Source organism: Aulonocara sp. 'chitande type north' Nkhata Bay, linkage group LG16 (assembly GCF_057382095.1).
Source record: "Aulonocara sp. 'chitande type north' Nkhata Bay isolate Kocher_YH1m ecotype deep benthic linkage group LG16, A_spYH_male_GT1.1, whole genome shotgun sequence".
Classification (NCBI taxonomy): Eukaryota; Metazoa; Chordata; class Actinopteri; order Cichliformes; family Cichlidae; genus Aulonocara; species Aulonocara sp. 'chitande type north' Nkhata Bay.
Genome location: NC_141359.1, coordinates 31,592,902 through 31,614,526, shown reverse-complemented (window position 1 = coordinate 31,614,526; position 21,625 = coordinate 31,592,902). Strand labels below are relative to the sequence as shown.

The 21,625-nt window shown below is 41.4% G+C and overlaps 2 protein-coding genes across 6 annotated transcripts in view; both read right to left on the bottom strand.

The window, feature by feature from the left end:
• Nucleotides 1–1,637: 1,637 nt before the first annotated feature.
• On the bottom strand, nt 1,638–13,397 carry tfcp2l1 (transcription factor CP2-like 1). Of its 5 annotated transcripts, none has more exons than XM_086266865.1 (15): nt 13,240–13,397; nt 12,471–12,661; nt 11,033–11,262; nt 9,290–9,395; nt 8,458–8,564; nt 8,213–8,365; nt 8,002–8,112; nt 6,515–6,618; nt 6,134–6,185; nt 5,907–6,000; nt 5,625–5,715; nt 4,778–4,860; nt 4,014–4,156; nt 3,496–3,547; nt 1,638–2,217 (listed from the first exon to the last, which is right to left on the bottom strand). In XM_086266865.1, exons 1-15 carry the CDS (start codon nt 13,296–13,298, stop codon nt 2,180–2,182), a joined length of 1,614 nt encoding a protein of 537 aa, XP_086122991.1. In that variant the 5' UTR covers nt 13,299–13,397; the 3' UTR covers nt 1,638–2,179. The 5 variants fall into 5 exon arrangements, 4 of the variants coding, with proteins under 4 accessions (XP_086122991.1, XP_086122992.1, XP_086122993.1 ...); XM_086266866.1 differs by having other exon boundaries at nt 1,640–2,217; nt 12,471–12,619; XM_086266867.1 differs by having other exon boundaries at nt 1,641–2,217; nt 11,189–11,262.
• Nucleotides 13,398–14,056: 659 nt separating this feature from the next.
• The window catches only part of clasp1a (cytoplasmic linker associated protein 1a), a 98,139-nt gene continuing 90,570 nt past the window's right edge, over nt 14,057–21,625 (bottom strand). The window contains exons 39-43 of the mRNA XM_086266743.1: nt 19,685–19,875; nt 19,411–19,539; nt 17,722–17,928; nt 17,205–17,321; nt 14,057–16,066 (exon numbers count right to left, since the gene is read on the bottom strand). Of these exons, the coding sequence (XP_086122869.1) occupies nt 15,980–16,066; nt 17,205–17,321; nt 17,722–17,928; nt 19,411–19,539; nt 19,685–19,875 (731 nt within the window). The 3' untranslated portion in view covers nt 14,057–15,979. The remainder of the gene's footprint in view (nt 16,067–17,204; nt 17,322–17,721; nt 17,929–19,410; nt 19,540–19,684; nt 19,876–21,625) is intronic.

Sequence of the window (21,625 nt, the reverse complement as noted above, 5' to 3'; positions counted from 1 at the left end):
AGGAATGCTTGGACACTGCTCGTATAATGGACACGTTTTTGACGGGGCTCCTACACAAACGCAAAGCAGAAGATGAAGCATTGCCAAATGTGTTTCCAAACCAACTTCCTTCCAAGTCAAAGATTAGAAAATATGATGAAGCAAATCAAAGGGGTTATCAAACCCCATGCACACACACATTGTATGTGTGCATGTACATATATATTTACATATGTTATATACAAACAAGTGTATAAGATTCTGCCTGTATATGGATGTCTTACAATGGTTTTTATCTTATCTATTTGAATTCTTTTTATTTGATTATATTATCCCTCTGTTCAGCACCTTGACAGACACTTGATGTCTTTTAAATGTGCTATATAAATAAAGCTGACTTGACTTGATTTGCTTAAAAATAAGACCAATTGTATTGCAACTGCATTTTTATATTCTTTCACTGAGAAAACCAAGGACAGAAAGACGATCTATTCCTGACAATCTATTCCCTGAAACACTAACCTCCCTCAAGACCTACTCACAGTGTGCACTTTGCTTTTCTAAAAGTTGAAAGACAAGGAGTATCTCTCAATCAGGGAATCGAACCATGGTCTTGTGCATGAGAGACAGAGACACTCAATACTATAATAGTGGGGGAAAAGAGAGTGCAGTAAACATGTTAACCACGAGACAAAGTGAAACACTTTCTCTGTTTCATCTTTTGGATACTTCCAGATTTACATACAAGCTTCTGTGTGTGAGATTTGACCAGGAACACTGCCACAATGTGGCCAGAGGGGGTGTTACACTGAAAAGAATTACCATTGGTAACTGCAAAAATCAGAAGGAAAGTAGGATCTTACTGAGCCCTGTAAGGGACATTGGAGAAAAAAAATGAAAATGAACTGTTGCGAGATCTCACAAAGTTTTCCAAGATCTCCACCACACACTTTTTCTACTTTCAGTGATTTTATTCTTCTCTTCTTCCCCCAACTGAACTCTTTGGATCAGAGAGTCCACATCTAAGAAGCACAACTTTCAAGACTCCTGGAGTTTGGATCATTGTGCACAGTTGTGTAGTTAACAAGCATGTAGGATATTAAAAAAGTTTCTCTGTGTTTGTGTAAGTCTACTTTGATATTGTTAGGTGCACCATTTTGAGTTTTTAATTGTTAAAATAACAGCATGACAGCATTTTCATGGAGCAAGGTCATTTTGTCCAGAAGCTTGAACTCAAAATATACAATACTGATGAAATGAATTAAGTTACTTATAGACCTGATTAGATGATGCACAGAGAAGGTGGACATCACAGTGAGATGGGGTTTAAATTTTATACCTGGATCTTGAGCTGGTCCGCAATTATTACTGTTTATTTTTAAACTCTTCTTTAGTTTTTGTTTTAAATTCGATTTTATTTCCTTTCAGTCTTTTATTAGTTTTGTTACCTTTGTTACAGTGTGGGCATTTGTCAAGATTTAAGACATTTATGTATGACATATGACAGTGCCTCTCCACTTACAGTTTAACTTTAAGGACCTGTAAGTAGTGACATCTTGGCCTGGTGATTTTGCTTTGCTTGTAATTACTGTTGACTCTCCTTTCCCCCCCCCCCCAGTGCAGGTTTAATATCTTAAAAGCAGCCAAATAATTACTCTCAAACACAGCACAGTTATTCACAGCAAGTCAAAATCGAATCTTTAAAAGCAGCATGTTCCACTTCACCCAGAAAATAGAGAGCCTCAGAGCATCCCAACGCGGCACGACCCAGCAGGAGAACAAAGAGAGCCGAGGCAGCGGGAGATCACACTTCTCATTAAAACAGCATCATACAGTTTTGTTTGTTCATCGTTTCATTTTGTCTGCATGATGATGTGTTCCATTTATTTTGCTTTATTATCATCAGAGTCATTCAGTTGCATTTACAGCATTGCATTTGACATATTAAAGAATGGTACAGCGCTTGTTAATACTAATTGCAACATAAAGCAAGAATCAGTAACTAAACAAATATGTAAAAAATAACTATAGAACATTAAAGCTCAAAATCAACAGTAAGCGAAGAGCTGACAAGCATTTTCACTTTAATGGAAATCTTATTAAACATCACATTATTAGTAGTATTAATATTATTATCATTACAGTGTCTAGTAAAACGTATTTACAATCTGTACAACTCCACTGAGGCACGTCCCGGAGATCATTTTAACACAACGTGGTAACCATCAGTGTTTTCATCTGTTAACACACAAAAATTCAGTTAAAGATCATTCAAAATAAAAAAAAACATCCTGATGAAAGCTTGAAGCTTAATATCAATAAATTGTTTCTGCTCTTCAAAAGAACTGGTGTGCTCTGTGACTCTAAATAAAAACAATGCAAAAGCACTGAAAATAAAACAGCTGCAAACGCTGAAACTAAAGAATTTGATTTATTCATTTTGAATTTGATGGCAGCAACTAGAAGCTTTAAGAAGCTGTTTCCCACTAAACCGCTTCATCTGTTCTTTGGAAGTAAGGAAACATGCTTGCTGCAGGAAACCAGCTGCTCAGCAGCATCCTTTGGTTTCTGGACTGCGTCAGGCCAGTTTAGCGCCTGGACTCTTACTATGAAGCCATGCTGCAGGAATACAGCCACAGCCATGGTTTGGGATCATCTCACTGAAATAAACAAGACTTTCCCAGTAAAACAACATCTAGATGGCAGCAGACAACTCCAAAACATATAGATGCCATCCTGCAGGGATGTTCCTGTTCACTGTGTCTGAAGGCCTGAGCTCCACCAACATTCACTGTTTCAGCTTTTTCCTTGATATTATTTATCAGATGAAGAAATCCTATGTTTGCGTGTTATATTGAGAAAAGTTCTGTTCATGCTGTTTACCTACAGATTACTGAACTCATTTTCAGCTCTGGGATTATAACTTTAATAATTACAACTTTTCAGCCTTTAGCTGCCCCTGAACCAATTTCTTTTTTTTCCTCTCCAAAATGCTGAACAACAAAGGCCTCGGAGCAAAACAGGCAGCCATCCAGACGAAGTCCTCTACAGGGAAGGTCTTGTGTATTACACCGTGGCTATGCCAAGACTTACACTGCATGAATTCCACAAAAAGGTTCAGGGGATAAAGTGGTTTTCAGTCTTGTGTACAGAGATCTTTCCAGCTTCTCTGAATCTTTTGATGATGTTATGTAGAGCAAAAAATCCCCAAACTGTTGGTAGCATTTCTACACTGTGGAATATTTTTCTTACATTGTTCAATGCAATGAGTTGTTTTTTGGTTTTTCTTTTTGACCCTGCTCTATTTATTTAAAATGTTTTTGTTGCATTAAATGTAAAGTGACCACTGATTTTTTTTTGGTTGAGTTCTTCGTTTCAGCATTTGATTTGCTGCATTTGTTGCAGAATGACATTAATTAAGTGCTTGGACTGTTTGGAAATGAGTGCTTTTCTTTCCCTTTTCCACAGCTTCTTAACGTTCCCTGAAACAGGGCTCTACGGATAAAGGTCAGTTACCTCGTATGGTGCTGATGATGAAACTGGTTTCTTCCCTGAGGTTCTGCACCATCTGAAACAAAGAACACCACACACTTTGGTCTTGAAACAGCTGAAACATGTATAAAGTGCACTTCATGGACTTGGAAGGAATCTGGAGCTCATGGTGGAACTTTTATTGATGATCACTAACGGAAAACTGAGACTTCCTGTTCTGTCTGTCATGGGTTTGGAAGGCAGATATATTTTTATGGGGCTAATAAAAAAAAAACGAAATTGTCATTAGACAATAGCATCCTGTTTTAAAACTGGATTAGAGCAAAGCAGGAGCTCTCTCTTCCTCTTCTCAATGATTTTTTTACCTGCATCTAATCAAACTCAACTCAAAGATGACTGTGTTAGTGTTAGTAGAAGTTAATAGAAGTTAACTACAGATGGAAGTCAGGAAGCTTCCGATACCTGAACGTTACCCCTTGCCTACAGAATCTACATACTCATTTGCAGATATGCACTCATATTAATCAGTGCTGGACAGATACCTCATCTGAGACTAAGATGTGGATCCCGGTGGTTTTCTGTCTGTAGATTTGTGTGATCTGTTGTGGAGTGATGTTGTACAGTGTAGCAATCTTTTCAGACAGGTCCAGCAGTGTCAGCTCTTCCAGGTACAGAGCGTGGTAGACTGCAGAGGCAAGACAGACATACAATGATCACATCAGGTCAGAAGTGTTACTCTCTGCCAGTTTCTGTGATGATTCCCTGATATTTTAGGATTTTGTCTCTGCCCGGTTTCATCTGCAAACATTTATTTTTGGACTAGTAGAACAGAGTGCATGACTCAATGTTCAAAATAACCCTTTTTTATCTTATACTGAGCCTCGGTGCAGCTCCTCAGTTGATGGACTGTCTGAAACAAGCATCTTTAGCTCCTCCTCTGTTCCTTCCTTTTATTTTCTCCTGATTGGCTGTGCCTTACAAACACAATATTTAAGAAAGAGTATGGCACATCCATGTGTATTATTAATTGGACTCAGTCTTTTTCATGAGTTTTATTTTGTTTGTATTTTAAGGACTGACTCTAACATCGGCTACAGGTCTTCTTCAGGTCCTCTGACTTGTTTGGTCCAGCTGCGGCTGCCATCTATCTTAGTTTTGAATATTTCATTTAGGGCTTAATAAACCTGCAGTTGTGTTTGGTGTGTAGGAATTGCTTGTTTAAAACCATTCAGTCACACTACAGACAGAGGACTGAAAAAAAGGACAAAATATGAGCATTCAGACCGAATTCTTGTTGCACACTTACTTTCTCCACAGCCTGGTTTGATGGGAGGTTGATTTCTGGCCTGCTGCTGACACACATAGATGGTAAGACGGGGCTGTACACACCTGAAAATGTGAGCAAAAGCTTGAATTGAATGCATTTCAAGGACCTGCAGCACTAAAGCTTAAGATGCAGTCTGCTCAAGAGGCCGATATCATAAATTTACTGTAATGGAGAAACAATGGATCATATCAGTGTCCAAATCCATCTTTGTATATAATTTATGGTTGAGAGAAGAGACTAGACTAGACTTTAGGAACATCCCAAAGGACTAGAATTGTGTGGACTTCCATATGACCTGACTTGTGTTAAAAGTCAAAGGAGTCGCCCCCTTCTGGTTATTAGAATGAATAATAATAATAATAATAATGGATTGGATTTATATAGCGCTTTTCAAGGCACCCAAAGCGCTTTACAATACCACTATTCATTCACTCTCACATTCATACACTGGTGGAGGCAGCTCCAGTTGTAGCCACAGCTGCCCTGGGGCAGACTGACAGAAGCGAGGCTGCCATATCGCGCCATCAGCCCCTCTGGCCAACACCAGTAGGCAAGTAGGGCTAAGTGTCTTGCCCAAAGACACAACGACCAGGACAGAGAGTCCAGGGATCGAACCGGCGACCTTCCGGTTACAGATGCGATTCCCAACCCCCTGAGCCACAGTCGCCATAAATGCAGGGTTGAGGCACTTCAGCTGGCCTCACATCCAGAAACAGGAGCCATGCCTATTTTGTATATTCCATGATCTTGTGTCTGTAGATGCACCAACCAGTAAATCATGCAAATGGTTCTGGGTGTGGCTGGGCAGTGTAATTTAATGGCTCACCTTCCCTTCATCGTGTTAAAGAGGCGGATGCCGTCTGCTGGACCACAGATCTGGATCAGATCCTCTCTGGTCATCCTCAGGAGATCAGCACCTGCAACAACAGCAGAAATCTGGTTCTGCTTGCTGCCCTGATCTACAGCAGATCTGATCTGACGCTGCGATAGACGAACACATCAACACTAATCAGTTCTTCCTCAGTTTGTCTTTCCTGCACTGCATGCCTGCGCTTTCTGACAAAAGTTCCAAGACTAAAGTGTGTGGTGTGTTTTTCACACGCGGTACCTGAGAAGCTGGTGAAGAGCCTTGAGAAAGGCGAGAACCTGTGACGGTGCAGCCACTGCTGAGTGTCCTGCGGCGAGGACGACGGCAGAAGGTGCTACATGTCAAAAAGAAGAAGAGCCCTTGAAATGAGTATAGCTGCACAGCATCCACTGTCTCCAAATAATGGCCTAAAAGGAATAAGAGAGCAACATTAACACTTTCACACTGCACCGGTCTCTGTTACTTACATCAGAGCAGCCGGGCATGAACAGCTCCCCCTGCTGGTTTGGAGAACAGTTGCTAGAGAAACGCAAACATGAGGAGGAAAGAACACATTGGGATGATTGGTTGAGTATTTTCTTCTAACTGCCCTGAGACACATCTGTCTGCTCTTTATATGCTGTTAAAAATTCTCTGTTTTGCATCTGCTAATAGCTGCAGAAGTTAGTGCTTGTGAAAGTACTCTCATAGAGTGTAAAGCACAATCACACCAGAGAAACATTTTCAAATTTTCAACCCGTAATTGAAACAAAACACAGTTCCCCTGCAGACCTTGACTGAAGAGATGCGTTTTATGTCGGTGGAAACCACCAAACAAGTATTAAAGTGTGGTGTGAATGCTTACTCACCCCTCAGTGAAAGTGCAGGAGGTTGGTGAGCTGTGGTAAATTGGTGATGGCGTGCTGCTGGTGCTGTGGCTGGTTAGATTTAAGGCATCGGGCCACGGCGAGCACTGCACACAGAGAAGAAGAGAGAAAGAGAAGAAGATGTGCAATGAAGTGGAAAGCTTTTCACAAAGATTAAAGGGTTCAAAATCACATTCAAAGTGCAGCGAGTGATCACAGATGTGTGTAAACCTATGGTCTACATAGTAACAACTTTAGGTAGTTCATCTCCTTTAGCTCACTAGTTTTGTTTCATTCCATTAATGTGAGATTTAGAGGCGGTAGAGGAGGCAGTGCCATTCACCAATATTTCAGTTATTTTAAATGACAGGTGTAAAGACTCTACAATAACAGAGAGCTCTAACCTCACATGGCCTCAGCTGAACATCATGCAAACTTTGTACCAGACACGCGCCAGGATAAAGTCTGTTAATGTCTCATCGGGCTGACATTTGTGTCGTAATATACAGCTTCACAGGTTGTCTAGTACAGAGCTCTGAAGAAAACTTTATTCTGAAAAGATCCGGGCAACTTTAATCGACTTTAGCAAACTCCAGAGCTGAAAGACAAAGCTACAGCAAACCTGCAGTTCCTCTAATGTCCACTAGAGGGTCCAGCAGTGAGTCAGTTGTAATGGTCTCCCATATTAAAGGAATTTTAGCCTGACACAAAAACTGTTTTGGTCTCTATAATTCATTTATCCCCTGATAATATCTGTATATGTTTGTAACAAAATCGGCTTTTAATTTGATATATACTTAAAGCTTGTATTATTATGGGCGTGGCCTCTTTGACTGACAGGAGGATGGTGGCTGTAGCTGCTAGCTGTCTGCTAGGCTTCACCGCAGATAGAGGCGCTGCTGGAGCCTTTGGAAGCATTTTTAATGCGATTATTTGACCAATAATGTGGCTGCTGTGCGGTTAACTGTACTAACAGACCGTCCAAGAAGTCTGAACTCCTGATTAGGTGAAATTGTAGGATTTTATTTAACCAATTTAGCACTAGTTAACAAGTATCTATGTCACACTTAGCAAACACTTTTCATTTTCTTCCTATAAAGACTTCCTGTGCTATAAATGGTTTGTAATGGTAAGTATTGCTACAGTGTCATGTGTGATTTTTGTAATGAACATGACCAGTACAATGGTTCCTCAGGTTTTCTTTTCCTTCAGGTGAATAACAAACTAGCACTGACAAAGCCTCAGTCACTGACAGCAGCAAAGAAAGAAAACTTTTAAAACAAACAATGCAACAAGCAAAGTGACATATTAACAAACTGTAACGTAATAGTGGTTTACATGGTTTGGTGAGCAAAGAAGCAAAACGAAAAGGAGGGGGGAAATATTCAGATCTGATCAAATTCCAGAAACATCCAAGTAACCCAAGAATTTACAGCTAGGTTCAATAAAGTCAAAGCAGAAGGCAAACAAAGGGTCCTCTCAGGCCTCACCTCTTTCAGCAGGGTAGTGTCATGGGATGGCTGATACTTTTCTCTATCTTGAGGGGTCTTTTTATCAATCTTTTCCCGATCTGTCTTCAGTTTGCGATCAGCTCCTTTAGGCTTAAAAAAAAAAAAACAGGACGTGTGGTGTAAATCATGAGATTTGAGGATGTTAAAAATCAGAGATGAGCATGAGGTAAGAGTAAATAAAGTATTGTACCTTAAAGACTTTGACCTGGCAGCTGGATGAGTGGACATGCTCGACGTATTCTCCGTGTTCATTGGTGGTGTAAGTGTCCACCTGGATTCGGAAGGGCACCCCTTTCTCCCCGCCGTGCTTCCGGGGGGTGAACTCGGTGCTGATGCAGTTGACCTGAAAGGACAAGAGAATAGAGAAGAGCTGAAAAATAAATTCAGCTAAAGACCACAACCTCCAAGGAACTGAGACTGGAATTGGATGTGTACCTGGATGAAAACAGAAGCATTCTTCAGGGGATCCCAGAGGAATTCGATGGTGTTGAGGTGCAGAGGGTCTGAACGAGGCTCCAGGATCCCCACTGACAGAGGGATATCTGCAAGTAATGAGCCAGCCACTTATTTCAGCTTTGATTTTAAAGCCCACGTGAAGACATTTGTGTTTTGGTTAACCTGTTAACATCTGAAGCTGAGGAGAGGTTTAACTTTAAAAGTTTAACCTTCTGAAGTCTAAGAACCTAAGATTCAATTCAGTTCATGTAGCGTTTAGTCACAGCAGCAGTCACCTCAAGGTGCTTTTTACCATAAGGTACAGACCGCACAATAATACAGAGAAAATCCCAACAATCATAAGACCCCCTTTGAGAAAGTGCTTGGTGACAGTGGGAAGGGAAAACTCCCTTTTAACAGGAAGAAACCTCCTGGTAGACATCTGCCACGAACTTTTGGGAGACGCGTCAAATGGCTATTGATCATTGATTACTGTCAATGCATTGGTCCAGCACAGCTCCATAATCATTCATACTTAAGTATGACACTACAGTTCACCACACGCCATTAATAATGGCATCACTTCTGCTGCACACTGTTGTACATGAGGAAAACCACAGCACTATCTTCATCTTTGGTGTTTAGCATATTTAATTTTGTTGTGAGCAAATATTAGTGAGTTTCCAAAATCACTTCTCTCACTGTACTTGGGTATTCATGCCATTACTGGACTTTCTGTGCAGTCAGACACACAAATAGTGACTTTGACCAAGAACCACCACAAATCTGTGAGTATCAGTGATCCATGAGTATGTTGGTATGGTGAGCTCACCTATGTCCAGGATTCGGTCTCCAGGTCTGTTCCACTTCCATCCCTCCAGCTGCTGGTGCTCCATGTACTGCAGTCGACGGTCATGGAAAACCACGCGCACAATGCTCTGTGAACAAGCAGGATCAGGCTTCAGACAGGAGTACAGCTGTGAGCTGAGCACAGGGCAGCTCGCACCAAGCTAAACAGCAGGAATGTTGGGCAAAGTGCGAAAAGGTTCCCCTGTTTTATTTATACACGCACTGAAACAGGGCGTGGAGGGAGTACTTGCAGCTCCTTTCTTACCAATTCTTAAGCAGTCAGAGTTAAAACTGTTGTCACAAAAGCCCAATGACCTGCTGTCAGTCAGGCTACATGGAATACCTGAGACATGCAGTAATGCTGGTGACTTTCCTTCTATGTGACAGAGCTCCCACAGTCTCTGCAAAACAAGATCCTCTCAGTGGACCGGTTTATGCTTCATCTCTGAGCATCCATCAGGTCAGGTCATCTGGGGCTAGGGTCTGGTTTTGTTTTAGCGACATGCTAAATTGAGTTTCAGAAGCTACAAGATGGTGGCCAAATTTAATTTGGGCATTTCAAACCTCTGAAAATCCACAAAAATGCGATGGACATTAACTAAACTGAAACCCTTGCAACTGAAAGGCAATAACCCTGGAAATTTGTATGCTGTCACAATTCTGTGTTGGTGTTAACACATCAATACGTACGTTCAGCTCTATGTACCTTAACCTTAAAGGCATTAGACATTTATAGTTTAATTAACCCTAACCACAACATTTACATGCCAAATGTATGATACAAATTAGTGAAGTCAAGACTGACCTCTTCACTGACCTTTGATAGCATGGATGTGATTTAGTCAACAGGAAAAAAGGAGCAACTTTTACGCCTTCCGTCATTCAACCCCACTTTTGAAGACTTACTTACAGAACCTTTTTCATCCAAATCCTAAAACCTTATGACATGTGGGAGCTCTGATCTCTTTTCAGTCACCTCACACTGTTGCGTAAAACAGCTTTAGCTACCAGCTAATAGAACCGCATCATGCTTACGCTCATCTGTAAAAAACTGAGCTCGATCAGGTTGGAATTTTAGCAACAGCCACCTTTTAAAATCTGCGTGGACAAGACACAAATCCACAGATGAAATGAGCAGCCTGTAGAGACATGTATCATTGGGCTATTTATGGGGGAGGCTCGTGCATGACTGAGCAGCCGAGCTCAAACAGCTCTGGATGCTTCACGTCATGTGTTTGCACAGACGCCACCTGTCCCATTCCTGCGTCTCTAGGATGCTACGGCGAACATTACGATGTGTCCTGACGACAGAGACGCGTAAGAGGATGCACTCACACCAAAATGAAGTAACTCTTAGGTGAGTGTGTGACTAACTTCTTGTTAAATGAGGAAGTAGAAACTTTGACTGCCATCTGAAACTTGGAGAACCCGAGAGCTGCTAGTTTTGTTTTGTTTTTTTTTTATTTGTTTTTCACAAGGCCGAGAGATTTTTCTCATTTCAACTTCAGGAAACAACATTTCAGAAAAATTACAAGCACAACGATCATGTGACTTAGATCCAGGTAAAGCAGACAGAAGCAGAAAAGCTTGGTGAGACATACCAAAGAGAGAAAGAGAGTGTGTGTGTGTGTGTGTGCTGGAAATGTGAGAGGAAGCTGAGCTGCACGTCTGTAGAGGGCTTATGTGAAGTTTAAAGAGGAGGAGCGGTGAGTTTGGCTGATAGTACCAAGCTCTTCAGGGTCGATACAGCACCCCCAAAGTGGAAGGGAAGGTCAAGGGACCGGCGACGAACCAGGAAAGTGAACAGACGAGAGGAGAAAGAGGGAGAGGTCACATGAAAGACAAATAAAACAGACAAACATACACAATACCTTACACCTACCTTCACATATTTGCTGCTTATATCTGTATACTCCACTAGTTTTCTGTTAAGCATACGGATTTCGTAGGACTGACCTACATTTTAAAACATTAAAGACATCCTGATTAAAAAATTTTAAAAAGGAAATCAATCAATCAGAAAAGAGGCGTAGATATCAAGGCCACACACTGGAAAACGTTTCCGTTTAGTCGTCCTGATCAGACATAATACATTATCACAACAACATGTCAATAACACAGCCAATGAGGGACGCTAAAACTAACTGTCAGTGCTTCTAAAACTAAGCTACAAACCCTGATGGCAATTAACTTTACTAATCAATACATGCCCTCTTTGCATGGCCACAAGCTGCGTGGAACAGCAAGCTCACTTTCATTGTGTTTTTACTGCAAACAAATTACTGTAGAGCAGATAAGCAGGGCAAACTCGTAGAAACACAGAGGAAGATAAAGCACAGATAATAAAAACGTCACTGACAAACACGACAGACGGAAAAAATCAGAAGGTTCCAGAAGGCAGAAAACGAAGACGAGGACGAAGAGGAGGGGAGTGTGAAATGCAAAGAGCAAAAGACATGAGTGAGAGAGGGGTTGATGAGTGAGGTTAGATGATCCAAGTCAGACAAATTAACACTCACGTAGAAGCTCATCTTGCACAAATCAATCAATAAATCTGAATACTTGATTCTTTAAATAAATGAATTCTTCAAATATTAAACATGTCAAATCTTAATCATCAATAACAGAGACTGAGTGTGTGAGTGCAACTATGTAAACAGGATGTTCTGAGATCCAGGTCTAAAGACAGAAGCTATGGAAGCTAAAAAAGTCCAAAATTCATTTGCAGTCTACATTACTATGAACGAAAAAATGTGACCAATTCCCAGTAACTAATATTTAAATTTAAGGAATATTATCATAAGTTTGTCAAATGAGCCAAACTGGAACCAATCATGTTTGAGACGTGAGTCACTGGAAACCTCAATGACCATATTTTGAAGAGGGAAGTCCAATCCAGAAATAATTAAAGCGTATTACAAACAGAAGAACTAGCAAAGTGAAGATATTTAAACAATTATGACTTTTGGTTTTGCTTCCCTGGACTGGACAAACATCAGAAAACTTCAACCTGATTTCTGTTGCAGAACAAACCTAATTTTTCTCTTAGTGTATTTAAATGAATGGATTGAACTCTGAGCATCTCCCATGCTTCAGCTGGGACTGCGTGTGACAAAATGAGCTTCGGTCTGTACAGTCGTCACGGAGACTAACAGTGTAAGTACCTTGGTTGAGATAAGTGAGCGCTTCCTCCTGCTGCTTCACAGCCGGTGAAGTGGCTGCACACAGAATGTACTGGAACGGGGTTCTTTTGGCACCATTTTCAGCCATGAGCCGAGCTTCTTCGTTCTTTAAGAAAGGCGCCAACGCCTCTCTGGAGGAGATCACGAGGAGATGGCCAGCTGTCACATCTGATCTTCAGTCATTTAAGCCCAAAGGTTTGTTGTCATGCAGCACGGTTCAGGTTAAATACATCATTAAAGAAAGAAAAAGGTGGGCTAAACTGGGTATTTTCTTTTTTTTCTATGTTTCTTTGTTTAAAAAATAAACTTAAGTACAAGATAAAATAACTTTTAATTTCAGATCTGGTGTCAGTTGATCAGATTTGTAAGTGCATGACTGTGTCGTGTGTTTTTGTTGCTGTACCGTTAGTGTTCCCTTCTGAATTTCATAAATTGTACACTTTGAAAAACACCACACACATCATGATATCCAAAACTAAAAATCAAACGGAAACTTTTACAAACTGACATGATAAAGTGGAACTAACCTGAAATGTGGATTTTGAGTGCAATTCTTTGAATGAACGAACGCCTGAAATGCATTTTTAAAACTCATTTCATGTCAATAACACATTACTTAAATGTGCTCCTCAATCACTGTGAATCAGCACATTTACCAAAGCCACGCGAGCACCTGTGGAGCTGGTAAATTGCTGCACCTGTGTGTGAAATCCTGACATTTCTGGAGCTTGGCAACATGGCAGTGCTTTACCTAATGTAACTAGCAGAGTGCTGGTGGTAGGACTCAGGCTGGGGATGGCAGAACAGCATATTTTCCAGTGTGGCGGCGTTGTCTTGTATTCCAGGACCACAGAGAAGGCGTGGAGGCAGAGGGCGCGAGCGTTGTGCCTGCTGGCTTCCTCGGATTTCAGCTCAGAGAGGTTTGCAGCCCAGCCTCGCCACACACCCCTTATATGGCTCCAGTGATGTCATCAGGCCTGCTATTAGCATACCTTGGATGACCTTTGAGAGGCGGAGAGCGCCGGCACACCTCCCACTACCAATGTCCACCTCGGGTGATGCATTAATAGCAGCTTCAGTTGATCAGTTGTTGACACTGCCAACAAAACACTCACTGTGGGTGAGGATGTTTAGAGGGGACTTTCAGGAAACAAACACAGGAAAAGCCCTCAAATGAATGTCAGTAAGCATATTTATCATCTCTGATATTTCTAAAAGCCAACACAGCAGCTTAAATGACAATTAAATGATGATATTTAAATTTGAAAAAGGCACATTAATCTTTATTGCAGGTTTAGTTTCAGCAGGTTGAGTAGAAACCCCTGCAGCTCACCCCTCATAGCTCCTCAAGGGAGTGACAGATTAAGAGCAGGTCATCTCAAAGTCTGCCCGGGTTAATGTTTATCCAGAGCCGCTAAGCACACCTCAGCGCTCGGATGCAGGTCCAACCTGCGAGGGAAACAAAGACGACGCCGTCCGAGCTTTGATCCAATCTCTGAACGTTACACACGATGAAGTAAGAGGGGGGAATTGTGAAATGTGGAGTGAAAGGCCAGAAAGAGCTGAGATCAGTTCTCGGTCTTTTTATTTCTACAGCAAACAGTTTTTTACATCGCTGCAAACTGATCACACATTGATGTTAACATAAAAAAACTAAACAAAAAACCTTCTGTACAGTTCATCATGACAGAACTAAATACAATAAGATCAAATAAAATATATAAATACAGGTGTAAATATTACAGAGCGCGTGAAGCCAAAGAAAGACTGCTGAACATGCATAGTGAACAGTCTGTAAGGAACGCCGTCACGTCTGTTTTAGATCCAGCGACGAGACGACAGATGCGAGAAGATTGGTGGGTTTTCACCAGTTTGCAGGTTTGCTTTTCTGGTAAAAACTCAGCGGATTAAATGAGCGTGCTGAAGGACGATGAGAAAGAAAAAGTTAAATCCTTTTGAGTACCAGCAAATTCACTGTGTTGTTTCTGTACATTCATTTCCTTAAAGAAGCAGAGTTGGACCATTCTCAGCGGATTTCAACAAATCAGGAATCAGCATTATTATTCATTATTCAGAGTATTATAAAGAAAAAACTACAGCAGATCAACTGACCATGAAAACCAAATCAGGTCCAATAATTAAAAGCTGATCAGACTGAGAAACTTCTTCCCAATCAGGGAATCGATGAAGTGCTTCACAGCAGGAATCCACCACTTAAAACTTTACAGCAGAATAAATTAAACACAGAGTGTGTACCTTTTCCGTACGAGCGCCTCCTCAGAGTCGAGTGATCTCATGATGTTAAAAGTGCACTTTAACAGCCGAAGAAGCTCCGGGCTCTCCGCGCAGCACTGAGTTGACGCGTGCCGCAGGTTCATGCAAGCCAAAAAAAAGAAAAAGTCTGCTTTTCCGTGAAGCAGCGGTCAGAAAGTGTATGTACAAAACACCTTTGATTTCTATGTGGTTATTGCAGAAGCTGTGAAAGAGGAAACGAGTAATACTGTGTTTGCACGGTCACATGTCTGAGAGTGCTGTGGAGGCTTCTGCTGCAGATTCACATTTTTTTGTTTGTTTTTCTTTCTTTTTTTTTTTAAAGAGCCGAGAGTGACGGCGCCGTACATCCCGTTCACTCTCTGCAGTCCACAAATGTAAGGCCTGTTCTCCCCCAACTCCTCATCTGCTGTATTTACAAAGGACTTCCTGTAAGACAGAGTAAGCGCTCAGACACAAATGGAAGCAGGAAGTTAAAAACGACACAAACGTCACGGCTTTTAACAGGCTTAGCTTCCACTCCATGTAGCGACGGTGGTTTGTGTTCTCTGTTAAAAGATCTGCACGAAATGTGAAGGATTGTCAGTTCTGTTTAGACATGAGATCTGTTTTGTAATCGTGACAGTTTGGGTTTTAAGCCACTCCTAAAGAGAAACGAGCGCATAAAAAAAAAAAGAAATTACAATCAAATATGAGCCTTGAACTAAAATGCTCACATAGGACTTCCTCGTTTTGTCTTTCTGTCCATATCTAATTTTTTTTCCGCCTTGCAATATTTGGTCTTCATGCCCTTAAAACAGAATTCACTGCACACTTTATGGGCTTGTTGCCATCACTGGGCCAGCCAAATGACATTTCATCCCAAACTGAAGATGATCTGAAACATTTCTTTGATGTGAATATTTTCCACTTATAGAAACAAATCTAAAAGCAGAAGGGATGAAGGAGAAACAGATTGGAGCTGATGTGGAGATGGTGGGACCCACAGGAGGAGGAGAAAGCGCCATATCCTAAATCCAAAAATCCAAATGTGTCCAATCCTTCCCCACCAACTTGAAACCAGGACAGCAGTCCCGTTCAGATATTTCCAGAGCGGAGGCGGATGACACGAAGGAACAAAATGGGTCGAGAGGATGAGCTGCAGAGCCGTGATGAGGAGGGTGATGCTCAGAGACAGACAAGTCTGATCTGGAGTCTTGGAATGGATGAAACCACCTCCATTAACTGTGAGAGGAGACATCTGAGGAACTGCTGCTATTGCTGTTTGTCGTCTGAGCACGCTTGATGTACAGGTTCAGTAACTTCATCTGCAAAAGGAAAGAATTGAGAAATTACTCTTTATATCAGCACAGGACTGTCTTAAAGAGGAATAAACTTCTTCATGAGTCAGATAGGGCGATAGGAAGCAAAAAGTACACAATATTTGGCTGGTTCCTTTAAAATGATGAAAGCACTCATGACATCTCGTCATGCAATTAAACCGAGCAGAGGTAGAGTGAGGCTGAAACATGAAAAGCACAAACACCTGCACGCTCCAGCAGAAATAAACAAGTTTACAGCCTGCCTCAAGAATGTCTTTATGTAGTTTACCACTTCAAAACAACTCTACAGGTGGTCAATGCAATTATAACTCACTCCATTGTATGGTAGCGAGACTTAAAATTAGGGCTGTGGCCCCCCTGACTGACAGGTGGATAGCGACACAGGTGGCTGGAGCTGCTAGCTGCAGCTAGTTGAAGTCCCTAAACTGGACTGAACTGGCCTGGACTGGACTGTTTGTGCTGGTGACCGGCTTCCTGGGGATACCCTTCGGGGGAAAACAAACAAAAACAAAAATCCCCCCAAAAGTTATTCTAATGGCTGTCAGTCCACATCTTTACTGATATATGTAACAATCAGTTAACTATAGAGGGAAATACAAAAATATGCTGTAGTAGGAGAACCACAAACTGTTTCTCAGGAGAATCTCATCACAGGGACAATTTGCTTTAAACAGGATAAAGAACTCAAAAGTAATCATACACAAAATATTGACACAGGCACTTTTTTAAAATATTCCCTAAAATGTAGCTGCTGATAAGAGGAAGGATTGTTATTAATGATTAACTGCATCCACTCAAAGTGATTTTAGCACTAAGATGATATCTTAGAGTGCAGCTGAAGACTGCAGCGGTGACTCCGTTTAAATAACCAGCTGACCAGGTGGTGGTTAGTAAAGGGGAGTGGTGGAGGTGGGGGGGTTGCAGTCAGGTGAACCTGACCCTCAGACCTTAACCATTACATAACTCAAGGACACTCTAGAAGGGCAAATATGACCCTGTGCTTTATAATTTGAGAGCCAGCTGAGAAATAACAACATGGGAAGATGATAAGGCGCAGCGTCTGTTCAAGTGCTTTCGTTGTGAGGACATGCAAATGGAAAGACTTGCTGGCGACGGTCAGTACCTTGCTTCCCGTAAGCTGTGCCAGGTGGGGTTTGAGCTCCTCACCAATCACAGAGTAGATAGCCACCAGACAGAACACACTGGCCTTGCGAACGCTGCTCTCTGTGTTGTCATAGCCCTGCGGAGAGACCGGGGAGCATCAGGTATCAAAGGCGCGTACACGCACACATACACGCACACACACCCACACGAGGTCAGCAGGAACGTGGGAGGGGTCGCCAAGAGTGCAGAGTACACGCAAACATTTCCAGGGACAAATAAGGCAAATAATTCCCACTGTCCAAATATGAACATTGTCCAAATAAGCCTCTGTGGCACTGACACGGATGTTTCTGCTCTGTCTGTGTTATTCAAGCTGAGTACACCAGCAACACATTTAAAAATAAAAACTCGGTTTATTCAAGTTTCTGAAATGTGAGTTTTTATTTCACAGTTTTAGAGGTTTGATCAGTTTTCAGCCTGCAAAACTAAAACAATCACATTCCATTCAAATCTGCACTTCTGTTTTGGGCTCAGACCTGCAGGAGTCCGGGGATGATGTCGGGCAGCAGCTGCAGCAGTGATTCCTTGGCGATGCGTTCAATTACTTTGGTTTGCATCTTGATGGCTGCCAGGTTGATGGGGTAGTCGGCCGTCTGCACTATGGGGCACAGCACCTTGATGCACTGCTCCGGGTGAATGGAGCCGGCCAGCGTTGCCGCCGCCTCCTCGGCTGCACGCACAACCTAAAAACATGTTTTTTATTTTTAACTGATTAGGCTGCTAACAATTTTATATCACACATCGTAAATCCAATCAGCTGGTGTGTTATTGAGGCAACAGCAGGATTTCTGTATCACAGACATGAGACTAAGTCAGACAAAGCCAAAGTCTCTTTTCCCCCCCAAATTCAGACATATTTAATTTCACTGTCCAGTTTAGCATTTTGTGCTCAAGTAGAGAACTTCAATCCCATAAATGTTTCCAACAACCAACAGGAGCTCCGTTCTGTCAGTCAGTGTCTCCCTTTTTTTCTTTTGACTTACTTTTCTAGAACAAACAGAGAAACGAGGCAGCTGCTCCTCCACCACTCAACACTTTATCTTCTTGTAAATTTCCACCAGGAGCATGATGGGAAAAACACGTTTACAGGCTGATTTCGATCTGAGAACTTCCCCAGAAAACGCTTACATTTTAAACTTATTCTAATGTATTCTTACTGTTGCACTTTCAGTCCTGATTTTATACTTGAACCTATCATGGCTCTTGCTTTAAACACAATATATCCTCACCTTTATGCCTGTATTTTAGGCTTTTATAAAGCTTTTTTTAAATGACTCGTCTATGATTAAAAACATCTTTTTATGGTCTTCTGGTGTGTGGTAAGTACAGTGCGGGACTGTACTGAATTTTGCATGTTTCACAGATTTTGTGAAAATTTGTTGGCTGCAAAATGACACACGTTTAGATTAACGCAATTACTGAAAAACTGAATACAGAAAAAGCAAAAAAAAAAGTTTAAAGATAAAGAATAAAAACCTCTGGGATTTATGAACCCCTTTAAAGAGTGCTTTACTTCAGCATACTTTACACTTCTTCAGCAGGATATTATTCATTCATGCTGAAAAACATTTAAAAAAAAATTCCTCATGCTAAATTTCTGTGATCGATATGTTTTTTTTGGGTTATCTGCATGTTTCATCTCAGGTTGGTTGAGTGCATTTTTGTGTATTTTATGTTCAATTTGCTATCAACACGTGATCTGTGTTTACACACACTCTGTACCCCTGCTGCACACCTGACCGACATGAATGGGAAATTTCTCTAGAAGTAAACCTGAATAACTGCTGGAGTGAAGGGTCGAAGGTTGGACTTACTGTCTTCACTTTTTTTAGTGCTCATATTGATAACCACTCTGTAAAGTATTAATTATGAGGTTATTGTGAGCTACAACAGGGATTAGAAATTATTAGAAACCAATAATCATTAATCTCATTGACTGCAGGCTTTTTGTTTATGTATCATGATTGGCATTCGTCTTTCTCACATGTGCTCCTTTGCATATATAAACTAACTTCATGTTTAAGTGAACACGCTACTCAGTCATTAAAGACATGAGAACCGCATCACTTTCAACACGGCACGGCCACATTAACAGATATCGATGACGACTTTATGAAACAAAAATCATGCTCGGTGCCTTTAGCTGAGTGGTGGGAGCTGCGTACCTCCTTGTGAGAGTCTTTGTGCGCCTCCAGTGTCTTCATGATGGTCAGCTCGGCATAGTTTTTAAAGCGGGCAGGCTGATTCCTCAGAATTTCCTTCAGCACTCGCAGAGCCAGAGCTCGAATGGTGTGCTGCAGGAAATGGGAACATAAAGAATATCATCCACACAAAACTACCTTCAGTTTCTTCAGATTACGCTGAATCAAGACAATGAAAACACAAATAAAGGAGACAAAAAAAGGGATTTACATGTACACAAACTATCAGGTTACGTACATCTTTATCACCCAGGGTCTCCAGCAGGAGGAGGAGGATGGTTTTGAAATGTTCGTCCCACACAGCCATGCTGTCTTCCCGTGTGATCTTCAGCAGCTCCACCAGGGCGCCTTTACGCTCCTCTGAGCGCTCGTTGTGATTGGACAGTTCCTTCAAAAGATCGGCCACCAGGTCTGAGTGATCCTGCCCGACTGCTTACCGAGAGGGGACAGGAAGAAAGAGTTAAGAATTTAATTGAACTGCCATGGGCTAATAATCATCCATCAACCTTTTTTTTGTTTTTAAAAGACACCTAATTTCTTTTTTTTTTTTAAATCACACATCCAGATTTTGGATCTGCAATTCCTCCTTTGGCGGTTGTTGGACTTTACTAGGGAGGTGTGATGAGGTGCAGGTATTTTTGCACATGTATTTCCCTTTCCAGGGACCACATTTTGGGAGGAGGGTACTTAAACTGAACGTAGAAACTTGATTTGTGCCTGATGTGGCTGTGACCATTGCTGCTGAGAGTCAAGATGGACACGTGATTGGTACAGGTGAATTGCGCAAAGCTATGAGCGCGGTGATGCATAAAAACCATCAGTATATTACAGGCAACAAAGAAACTCACAGAAAAGTCACTGAACTAGAGCATGAAAGTCTCTCTAAACGAGTTTCTCCTCCTGTTGCCTACCAAAGACTTTTGGCTTTTGCACTGAGGGAATGTGATAAAACCTTATTTTAAACTTTTTTTAATGAACATTATTTTTTTCATAAAATGGGCAAAACAGACTCTACTTTTCTACTTCCAGAGTGATGCTGCTGTTGTTATGGATCTCTTACATAACATATAGAAATGTCTGTCTTGAAACAGCTAATATGTTTAGTAGTCAGCACTAAATGTAATTCGAGTTTTTCTAAAAGTTTTTTATGTCACGGTCCTGGGTTGGTGACCCAGTGTTTTCTGTTTTGCATTGTTAATCTTTGATTTCTTGATGTCTTTGTTTGTTCCTAGGTTTTGGTTCTGTGCCCGTATTGGGCCTGAGTTTTCCATGTTTCCCTTTTAGTTCAGTGTCTAGTCTGTGTCTTGTGAATTGTCTCTTGTTTCCTGTTTTACTTTGAAGGTTTATGTCTGATGTCAGTGTATTCAGTTTTGCTTCCCATGTCTCGTCTTGTCAATTACTTCCAGCTGTGTTCCCCACCTATTTGTAATCTCCCTGTGTTCTTCTGTGTGTATTAAGTCGTGTCTACTCGTGTACTAGTTGCTGGACTGTCTGTGAATCTACCGTGTTTCATCTGTGTGTTCTCCCTGCTATCAACCTCCATATGCCTCTGCTGACTCTCCTTCATGTTCGTGTTCATGTTTGCTGTTCAATAGTTTAGTTTGTCTCAGTAGAGATTAGTTTTGTTCCGTTTTGCCATTTCCACCTCTGTTCTACAATAAACCACCTTTGCATCTCAGCGAGTGCCTGCACGTGGATCCTCGTTTATTTTCTCCTCACAGCTCACTCCATTCACCGTGACAGTTTATGTTGCATGGGTAGCTGTGAGTCAGATTCTTTCCTTTGACTTTAATAAATATCTGCAGCCTCAGGTGGCATGCAAGAAACTGAGAACAACGGGCATTTTCATGCATGTGTCAGTCTTCATGAACTTCTCTGGATCACTCAGGATGTGACTAAGGCTACGTTCACACTGCAGGTCTTAATGCTCAATTCCGATTTTTTGATCAAGTCCGATTTTTTTTGTCTGCTTGTTCACACTACAAATAAAATGCGACAGCAAACGTGCTCTAGTGTGAACACTCAAAGCGGCCCGCATGCGCAAAAGAAGACGTCACACACAACGCGCTCTGTTTAGACCCAGAGCAAACAATATTGTTTGACTGATGGCCCTTAATATAAAGACTTCGGACTTTACGTTTCCCAATTTTTGCTTTAAGTTATTACATATTTACATAAT

What these genes read in the sequence shown, in the direction of transcription:
- tfcp2l1 (XM_086266865.1), bottom strand. Translation starts at nt 13,298, where the DNA reads ATGCTGTTCTGCCATCCCCAGCCTGAGTCCTACCACCAGCACTCTGCT. An exon ending in ATGCTTCTGTTTTCATCCAG is followed by an intron (nt 8,366 to 8,457) that starts GTACACATCCAA and finishes TTGTCCTTTCAG; the next exon opens with GTCAACTGCATCAGCACCGA. An exon ending in TCATGCCCGGCTGCTCTGAT is followed by an intron (nt 6,001 to 6,133) that starts GTAAGTAACAGA and finishes TTTGACATGTAG; the next exon opens with CACCTTCTGCCGTCGTCCTC.